At 43.5% G+C, this 10,572-nt stretch overlaps 1 protein-coding gene across 1 annotated transcript in view; it reads left to right on the forward strand.

Moving 5' to 3' along the window:
- Positions 1-10,087, forward strand: part of CAVIN2 (caveolae associated protein 2) — a 33,315-nt gene extending 23,228 nt beyond the window's left edge. Inside the window, exon 2 of the mRNA XM_079980833.1 lies at positions 4,967-10,087. Coding sequence (XP_079836959.1) covers positions 4,967-5,758 — 792 coding nt within the window. The 3' untranslated portion in view covers positions 5,759-10,087. The remainder of the gene's footprint in view (positions 1-4,966) is intronic.
- Positions 10,088-10,572: the final 485 nt, after the last annotated feature.

The following is a 10,572-nucleotide window of genomic DNA, read 5'->3' on the forward strand; positions in this document are numbered from 1 at the left end:
GTCATAAATACCTACTTAAACAGCACCTCTTTCTTTCCTTTCCTTTTTTCCTTTGAGTAATTTTTTTTAAGTCACTATAAATACGAGTGTTGTTGTTTTTAAGCACACACAAGCATCACTGCAAAAGCACACTTCTCTTTGTCAACAACACTGACAGGATTAAGAAACCCAGAAGTTAGAACGTTTAGTTGCAGAAGAATCTTGTTCCGTGTACATGCTGAACGCAAGCCATTTCTGGTGGAGGCTGCTTTTGGTTTGACAAAACTGCCAGACAGCTGTATTTTGGTTAGTTAATTATTTTATTGCCATTCTTCTTTATATATATATATATATAATATTTTATTAAGTTTTACACAAGAAAAAAATTAACAAACCCAACAAAAATCGACAAATGTCACGAAAAAGAAAAAAGGAAAAGACACATAAAAAAAGAAAATTTAGCATAAAAGCAAACTCTCTTTCAAATTTGTAACCTTCAAAACCTTATTTCCCTTACTTCCACCCGCCTCCCTTTCTTGTATTCCACTTAAAAAATTAATTCAGCAAGATCATTCGTTATTCATTTTCATCCTTTATCCCTCCCTTTGTGCTCTTATTTATCTTAATCACTAGAACCCCTTCGTTTCATTTTCAATGTCCTCAGCATTCATATATTTTACAATGTTTTTGTAGGTAGGCTTTAAACTTCTTCCAGTCCTCTTCCACCGCTTCGTCTCCCAGGTCTCGGATTCTGCCGGTCATTTCTGCCAATTCCATATAGTCTATTACTTGCATCTGCCAATCTTCCAGGGTGGGTAAATCTTGCGTCTTCCAGTGCTTTGCGATAAGTATTCTAGCTGCTGCTGTAGCATACATAAAAAAAGTTCTATCCTTCTTTAACACCAATTGGCCGACCATACCCAGGAGAAAGGCCTCTGGTTTCTTCAAGAAGGTATACTTAAATACCTTTTTCAGTTCATTATAAATCATTTCCCAGTACGCCTTAATCCTTGGGCACGTCCACCAAAGGTGAAACATTCTTCTGTCAGGAAACCCAAAGCAGCGTGGTTCCCAGGCAGTCCCCCATCCAGGCACCATCCATGCCCAACCCTGCTTAGCTTCAGTAGGTGGGTGGGTCTTCAGACCATATACCCCAGTGTGAGTCTTTCCACCCACTCACTGAATAGCCAATCAGGGTGCTTCCAGGCAACCTGTTTGTTGAGCGTTCGTCCTGATTCGTTTGCAGAAAGATTAGACAACGATGCCTATATTGAGAATTCATGTTGGTTTGCTAGCAGGAGTGTTAGACGATGTTGCATCAAAGCAAGCACAACCTCACCTTTTCCAGTACGTTTTCCCTTCGCATTTCTTATCACAAAAAGTCCAATCTTTTAGGGGAGGTGGTTTGTTGACACAAGACCTCCCGATCGACTTATTGCAGACTTGAATTTGTTGGGTGTGCGACTGAATCCCACGTGAAAAGAGCAACAGTTTGAAAAACCCCTCCATCGCAGAACCATGGATATGGGGGTCATTCAAAGCTACCCTATATATTTTTCATGCTGCTTTTGAAAAATAAGCTCATATGCCAGGGGTCAGCAAACTTTTTCTGTAGGGGACTGGTCCATTGTCCCTCAGACCTTGTGAGAGGCCGGACTATATTTTTTGGGGGGAGGGGAAATGAACAAATTCCTATGCCCCACAAATAACCCAGAGATGCATTTTAAATAAAAGCACACAATCTACTCATCTACTCATCATGCTGATTCCTGGACCGTCCGCAGGCCGGATTTAGAAGGCGATTGGGCCAGATCCGGCCCCTGGGCCTTAGTTTGCCTACCCATGTCATATGCCATCAGTACCTCACACAAGAGGTTATTGTGAAAATATTGAACAAAGTCTAGGATGGATAAAGGGATGGTGAGTGATGATTTGTATTTCTTTAGCCATCCTCTGCCATCACATACTGATTACTCATCACACCCATCACAGACATTTTGTGGTACCCAAACCATCACATCCTTTCCAGTATTCGTTTAAAGCTGTTCTGTGCATTTCATAATGCCTTGCCATGGTACCATTGTTGGCAATAATAATGATGATGATAATTTATTACACACCCCACCCATCTGGTTACCCCAGCCACTCTGGGCGGCTTCCAACAGAATATTAAAAATACAATAAAGCATCAATCATTAAAAACTTCTCTAAACAGGCCTGCCTTCAGATTTTTTCTAAAAGTCAGATAGTTGTTTATTTCCTTGACATCTGATGGGAAGGCGTTCCACAGGGCAGGTGCCACTACCGAGAAGGCCCTCTGCCTGGTTCCCTGTAACTTCACTTCTCACAGTGAGGGAACCACCAGAAGGCCCTCAGAGTTGGACCTCTGTGTCCGGGCTGAATGATGGGGGTGGAGATGCTCCTTCAGGTATACTGTGCCAAGGCCATTTATGGCTTTCAAGGTCAGCACCAACACTTTGAATTGTGCTTGGAAACATACTGGGAGCCAATGTAGGTCTTTCAGGACCAGTGTTATATGGTCTTGGCGGCCACTCTGAGTCACCAGTCAACTGCCGCATTCTGGATTAGTTGTAGTTTCCTGGTCACCTTCAAAGGTAGCCCCACGTAAAGCGCAATGAAAGACCACTTTCATGGTTTAGGGCACTGAGGGTTGTGTTCAACTCTGTCATATTTAAGAGTGGACCTGTTGAAATCAGCAGACTTGAAATAGTTGAGCCTGTTAAGTTCAACGGATCTGCTCTTCAGTATGTCTTAAGTCTGATGCATCAAATAGTGGAAAAGGTGGGTTTGGAGCTGGTGGCCATGGAATATTTCCCCCCTTATTTATTTAAAATACAAAGTGGGGTGTGTGTAGAATGATACAAGAGGCATGAGGCACAGATGGCATTAAACCAGCGCCTTTATGAAATACAGTTATTGCAACAACTAAAGCAAATTTCACAGAAGAATGTGCATGTCCCCAAGGCCAGATCTCATGCCCTGCATGCAACATCGTCTTTCTCCTCAGCCATAAGTAACTATCCTCAATTAACCTAGGGTACTTCTTCATGAGTCCTGCTTTATATTATTGTCCAGACTGAGTATTTAAAAACAACAACAAAACCCTCATAATTCTATGTACAAATCCCGACAAGCACCTACAATTCTGATAATTCTTTGTCACTGAACTATTTTTTTAATGGATTACCTTAAAACACCCCAAAGCGATTTGACAATAAAGAGGACAACAGCGATTAAACTTGCATGAAAACAGTTTTGAGTCCAATACTCAAACTGGGATAAACATCTCCACTTGAAAGGCATGTCAGAGAAGGACCGTCTTTGAAAGGCGCCAAAAGGACAACAGGAGATGGTGCCTGCCTGATTTGTAACTGGAGGCAGTTCCAATTTCACTTCCCCCCTTGGTTTTCCCTAAGGCCCATGACACATACAAAAACATCGCCGTTGTTCCATGTTTTGGCCTGGTTTTGCAGCAAGTAAAAATGAATGGAGGATGTACAAATGTCTTGTGTGCTCCAGCACATTGGTAGAGCACATACTTTGCATGTTTGAAGCTCCCAGATTCATGACAAGTAAAGAGCATTGCGTGGCGAGGCTCTGGGCCCCGCAGTTCCCTTAGATAATAAGCACACGGACACAAATGTTTAGGTCAGGCATAGGCAAACTTGGCCCTCCAGATGTTTTGGGACTACAACTCCCGTCATCCCTAGCTTACAGGACCAGTGGTCAGGGATGATGTGAGTTCTAGTCCCAAAACATCTGGAGGGCCCTATGCCTGTAAAGTTTAGGTTAATGGGACAAAATAGGCCACAAATTTATTGGTTACAGATGTGAGCAGTTTGGCTTAGGCATTGGGTGAAACCAGACTATATCCTGACTCCTGCCCATCTGCAGGGAGTCTCATAAGGGTAAACCACCGGTAGGGAGAGCCCTATGATATACATCAAATCAGGGCACCCCCAGGGTACCTGACGGGGTCGTGCTAAGGCCCTAGCCCATACCCAGGCTTTGGACAGGAACCATGCCCCCCCCCCCGGATACCCTTAACGAGGAGGGGCAGGCAGAGGCAACAACCTCCCCTCCCATAAACAAGGCTTACAAGGTTGGCGAAAACCAAATGGCTGGTGCCAGTTTGCCAAGTGGAAAAAATTCATACCTGGCCCCAACAATATGGCGGCCGACCTTAGTCCATAGCAAGGCTGCTGTCAAGAAATGCATGAAAAGAGGGCAGGTGGGCTGGGAGATCCAGCAAGGAGGCGAAAGGAGGTCGCCCCCCGGCCATGTCGCTGTTTAAATGGCTAGCGGCCATGCCCCCCAGCTACTGCAATTGGTCAGCCGGTAGGGTGATGAGGCCAGGGGTCCCTATGATGCAGGTGGCATCCCTCCACCAACAGCTGGGTCACTGGGAGGTTCTGGATGCCCTCCTGCAATGCCGCCCCCCGGCAAGGGGAATGGACTTGCAGAACAATCTCCTGGTTAGCTTCTCCGGGACTAGTGGAGATACGCCGCTGCCAATTGTTTAACAATGGTTTGGAGCCAATTTCAGACTATGGGTTAAATGTGACCAGGAGCCCTAGTTAGCCATAACCATCGTTAATATTGCTGTTAAGGCCATCAGGGAGGGGTGCGTGAAGGGGAAACAGGAACTGATCCTGCATCTTGCTGTCAACTGCATTAAGAAATCGGCTAGGTTAGATCTACGCTGGCCTAAACGTGGAGCAAAATGAATTATTCTACAATGCAGTTGACAGCTCGTAAGCCCATTACTCTTACAGCACGTAACCGAACAATTCCATGGGGAGTGATTGTTACTGGTTAAATATACTGTGGCAACAACAGCAGAAAAAACAAACTTCCTTTACCGCCTTATTCGAAAGAAAAATATTGATGTTGTTGAGGGCCGTGCCTTGTTTATCAAGTCTGTGCTATGTGAACACTGAATAAACACGATGTCAACTCTTTGCAGGAAGAAAACGAAATCCCGGCCAGCGTGTTTGTGAAAGAGCCTGTTCCCAGTATTACTGACGGGAAGGAAGAGCCTGTTGATGAGAACAAAACTTTGGAGGAAACCTTGCACACTGTAGAGCTTTCCTCAGAGGATGAAGCACCCCATGATGAAGAGGGGGCAGACGATAGCATGGATGAGAAAATCGGGGAGACGAGAGCTGAGAAAATCAAGAGGTCCAGCCTCAAGAAGGTGGACAGCCTGAAGAAAGCGTTTTCCCGCCAAAATATCGAGAAGAAGATGAACAAGTTCAGCACCAAGATCGTCTCTCATGAGAGGAGGGAGAAGATTAAGAAGTCCCTCACCCCTAACCACCAAAAGTCCTCCTCATCAAAAAGCTCATCTTTCAAGGTCTCTCCCCTCACGTTCAACGTGAAGAAAGTTCGGGATGGAGATCCCTCTGCAGAAACGGAAGACAAGCTGGCAGAGGCTACCGGCAGTGAGCACACTGCAAACGATGAGGAGACATCCTTCACCGAGATTCACTCCGACCTGGCCTCTCCTAGTTCCCTGGCAGAGGAAAGGAAAGCCTTTGCTGACTCCCTGGAAAGAGAAAACGGGAGTGAAGGAGATGCTGTGGTCAACAACAACATCGAGCTCGCCATCGTTGAAGAAGGCGATGACTATAGGGCTTCGCTCGAAATCAGGCAGGAACTCTACGATGAAAGGAGCAAACCGACCAGCGGGGAGATGGAGCACTCCGACGAAGAATCAAGCCAGGCCGCTGTCCTCCACATCAACCAAACTGCATAAATCGCCTGAGCCGCCTTTTATGTTTCTATGCGCATTTTTTTGTAGTTACATCAGTAAAACAGGGCTGTTACACAATAAACAAGAGGCAACAGTAACCTAAGGTGGAGTGGTTCTTTTTTGGACAATTAGGTTTTCACAAAAGGCTAATTTCATACACTTAGATGGGAAATGAGGTAATTTAAAGGCAACTCTGCTGCATTTTGAAGTCCATTCCAACCTCTATTGCACACATCTATTGGTTATCGATTTCAAATTGCTGCAATCAATTGCAGGTGGAGATGTACTTAAACGATTTAAAAGCAGCACTACCCTACAAATTGAATCAGGCTGATATCTGTTTCATTTCCACCCAAAGAATCTGGGAATTGTAGTTCAGTGAGGGTGCTGAGAATTCTCAGAGATTTTTCCCCTAAGAAAACTTCTACTCCCAGGACAAAAAAGGGAAGGCGATTAAACCTTTTTTTTTGGGGGGGGGGTCCTGCCGTGTAGGCACAATTTTCGTTGGTGGAAAGCTCTCCTAAGTGCTAAGTTCATTCAAATGTGTTCCCCAGTATTTTTTCCTAGCTGTGTGCTGCTTGGGAAAAGCGAGTTTACACTGCAGAGGACGAGAGCTGCCTTCCACTTTGCTTGCTGTGCCCTTTTGTCCACAGAACTGCTGACTGGGAGAGTGTGCTTGTATAGCCTTCTTTGTGAGTTAATGAAGTGTGTGTTTGTGTGTGTGTGTGTCCCCGCTCACTGTTTTTAAGCTGCGAACTGTGGGTGGTAAGCTGTGGGGAAGGGCTGCCGCTCAGTGAAAGAGAGCACATGTTCTCCGGGTTCAATCCTGTCTGAAACCCTGGAGAGCCACTAGCGGTCAATGTAGGCACACATAGAACAAATACAAGGAGACACACAGGCCCAGGCCTCCCCCCTTCAGCTGATCTTATTGCTCCCTCTCTGCTCATCTGATGGCCGCTCTGATGACCAGGTAGGAGGCAATTCGTTTCCTCACCAGGGTGCTGGGCTCCTCCAGCGTGGTGTAGTGGTTCAGAGCAGTGGACTCGTAATCTGGTGAACCAGGTTCGCTTCCCCGCTCCTCCATATGCAGCTGCTGGGTGACCTTGGGCCAGTCACACTTCTCTGAAGTGTCTCAGCCTCGCTCACCTCACAGAGTGTTTGTTGTGGGGGAGGAAGGGAAAGGAGATTGTTAGCCGCTTTGAGACTCCTTCGGCTAGTGACAAAACGGGATATCAAATCCAAACTACTACTACTCCTTTTCCTCCTCCTCCTCCTCCTCTTCTTCTTCTTCTTCTTCTTCTTCTTCTTCTTCTTCTTCTTCTTCTTCTTCTTCTTCTCCTTCAACCCCAGCACTTTTTAATTTTCTTTTGGCTGATGCCACGACCCAAACTAGTAGGGTTTCGGAAGGTGGCAGAATCAGGTTCCCTTATTGAGGGATTGCCCCTGATACTAGCAATACTGAAGAGTTGGACCAGTGGTCTGATTCTGTATAAAGCCGTTTCCTCTGTGTGTTTTTCCTCCCTATAGTAGTGTTTGTGCAGGTTCCACCTATTTCCCCTCCCTATAAAGTACTTCAGTTCGTTTCCTCATGTTAATATTTGATGCGACTGAGCCACCAGGATGCAACACACATTTTTATTTTTTTTTAGTGTTGACCTTGTACAAGTTGAGGTGGTTTTTTAAAAAAGGATTCCCATGTGGTGGTTTTGCCACATCGAAAAGCAATATGGGAAATAGGCATTTCAGGGTGTTGAGGAACTTTGGGTTTCCTTTCAACTCTATGAGAATTGAATCTTAGCTGCTTTACTGTTAGTAACTACTGAGACAGAATAGTTGGGCTGTTAACATGATCAGCGCCATAATTGTCTTTGAGTTCATTACTCTTGAGAATTTCATTTGATCCGCCCCTGTTCTGCTCAGGGGAGAAAAAATATCTAGCATTCCTACAGCAACAGTGCAAGTCTAGACGCGTCTACTCAGAAGTAAGTCCCATTGAGTTCAGTAGCGCTTAAGCAGGTATAGCATTGCAGCCCTGGTATATTAGTTGAATGTAATGGCACATGATGTAATAAGCATCTATTCCATGGATCTCCCCCTGTATGGAAAATGGTGTCTTGGCCTGGTGAGATGACACATTTTTTGCACATAAACCCATGGACATCTGCAAGATACATGTCTTACCTGAAGGGACGGGTGGGGAACCCCTTTTCAGCTACCTTCCATATGCAAAAGTGAATGGAGCAAAAAAATTATATGTAAATTTTAGCTCGGTACACATACTCACCCTCTCAGCCCATCACCCAAACAAGCATGATGGAATGGGAACAAGGCCCCATTCCATTCAGGCCAAAAGCACTTGAGAGGGTGCAAAGGAGATCCAGTGAAGGGTGTGTCCTGGTGGGAGGTTCCCTTAAACCTTAGGCAGACCGCACTGGTCGGTTTAAGATGAAGCACCCTGAGTAAAGTACAGTGGGAATAAGATCTTGCTCTTGTATATTTTGACTCCTTAGGATTTATTTAGACAGGGGGGAGGGATGCTGTTCCTGAGCACACCTATCTGTTGGGGAAGTTGTACTCCTTTGTATTTTGTTCACGTTCCACAGGAGAGCTACCACATGTTGAACCAGGCGATACTTAAGAGGTGAGGCATGATCATGAAAACAAACTGGCTTTATGTGTAAGCTTAGCAATGTCTACATATGTTCCCTAGTTAATTTGACTTCCTTTGTTCCAAGTATGCTGATTCAGTAATGAATGTATATACGCATATATATATATATATTATTATTATTATTTTGTTCTATGTTAAGAGAGAACTTTTGTTTTTATTAAAAGATGCTATTTGCTTAATGCAATCTACTATGTCGAAATGGCGAAAGGGAGAGGTAGGACTGTAATCGTGGAAATAGATAATGAAACAAATTCATATATATATGGACCCAACTACTGTATTGCTGAGTGCAATGTGACGGACAGATCGCCATGTTGCAATATAATCTGATAAAAGGAAAGAGAGCACATGATGGGGGAAAATAGAGGCTAGTCGATACAAACTAGACTAATGAAGAACACACTTAAGTAGTACACGTGAACCATTCTGGAAATATATATATATATTCATTCTACACCTACACCAGATGACAAGCAAGGGTATTTTGATAACTTCGCCATTATATTATTTTTTATGTGTGTGTGTACAGGAGATGGCCACATTCCAGCACAAAATGACATGTACCTTAACCCCCTTGATTTTCGTGGGACTTGAGTATGCGTAGCTGCATTGGTCATCGTCCAAAATATGCAGATTGTTGGAAAACACGAGGAAATGATGATCTCCACACATGTGGCAAATGTCCAACAGGATGGACTGACCCCTGTGAATGCTGATAAGGGCCATTAAGTAGTAGTTTAGTGAATTTAGACCATCTTCATATTTTTGGACGTGAGCCAAACGCATGAGGGATTGTCAACACGTTCTTGCCGTTTTTGAAAGTTCCTAGATTTTGAACGTTCACTGTGATGTGTAAGATTTGTCTTCAGATGGAAACATATGGTTCTTTAAAAGTGGGTGGAATGTTTTCTTTTTCCGCGGGTGATGTCAAAAGATGTTACATTTTGTTGGTGTGTTGTTTTGTGTATTGTGTGAAATGAGATATAAATGGCAATGAACACAACCCACCAGGGAATTTTCTCTGTTCAGGTTCAATGTTAATACCGTTGTGGAGATACATCTGCAATCTTTTGCATCTTGAAGTATGCACTGGACTTCACAATGATACCGCGTTTGAATTTCCTGCAAACGTTACGCTTTTCAACCAAAATCTGGACATCTTCAGAAACGAAACTGCATTCCTCTTGCACCTTATTTTCAAATCCTCCATTCCACTTTACAATCACAAATGTAAACTAGCAGTCAACCTACTAGTGCCTGACAATTGTAATTTGTTTTATAATCTTCCCCCTTCCCCTTTTAATACTGATAAGTCTGCTTTTACATAATATTGCACTAAAGCATTGCTTTTTTTTTGAAAGATATTATTTAGAAATACAAATTAGTCTAAGAAAATCTATTGATGGCAGTGAGCTATTCCATGTGGGGAGCTTCGCGCAATCATTTTAAGTGTCACTGGATGTTTGATCAGAATTGATTTTTTGAGCAGGGCTATAGATGGTTAAACTTTTTTTAAAAAAAAATCTATATTACGAGAGAGTTGCAATCAGTAGATATAACTGTGATATTATCCACACAGATTCATCTTATTTTGAATTAACAACAATGCCTGTTACTAACCACAGTTGTGATTAAGTAAATAAAAATCAAGTTGCATTAAATTACACTTGTCTGGACAAAATTATTGTAGAGATGGGCAAACAAATCTTTTGATATGTAATTCGTGGAGCCAAATTAGCATGGTTTTAAGTGGTGTCATTGGGGAATTTCCTCCCAATACAAATAGCACCTTCAGATGAAGGATTTCCCCCAAAATCACAGCAAACAAAGGAGTTACATTCCATCTCCATGTCCTTTGTGATTACTGGTAGCAATCTCCCTCTTTATGCTGTTTGTGTTTAAATAATAATAATAATAATAATACAAAAAAAACCCTGCCCTTTAAATACTAAGAGGCAACAAACATTTGCTTGGCTCTTAGTCCAGTGAAGGAGATTCACGCAGAGAAAAAGTCTTCTCCATTAAAAAAAAAGAGGTAAAGGACCCTTGGACAGTCAAAGGTGACTATGGGGTTGCGGTGCTCATCTCGCTTTCAGGCCGAGGGAGCTGGTGTTTGTCTGCAGGCAGCTTTCCGGGTCATGTGGCC

The sequence above is a fragment of the Podarcis cretensis genome, assembly GCF_951804945.1.
Source record: "Podarcis cretensis genome assembly, chromosome: 1".
NCBI classification, from domain to species: domain Eukaryota; kingdom Metazoa; phylum Chordata; class Lepidosauria; order Squamata; family Lacertidae; genus Podarcis; species Podarcis cretensis.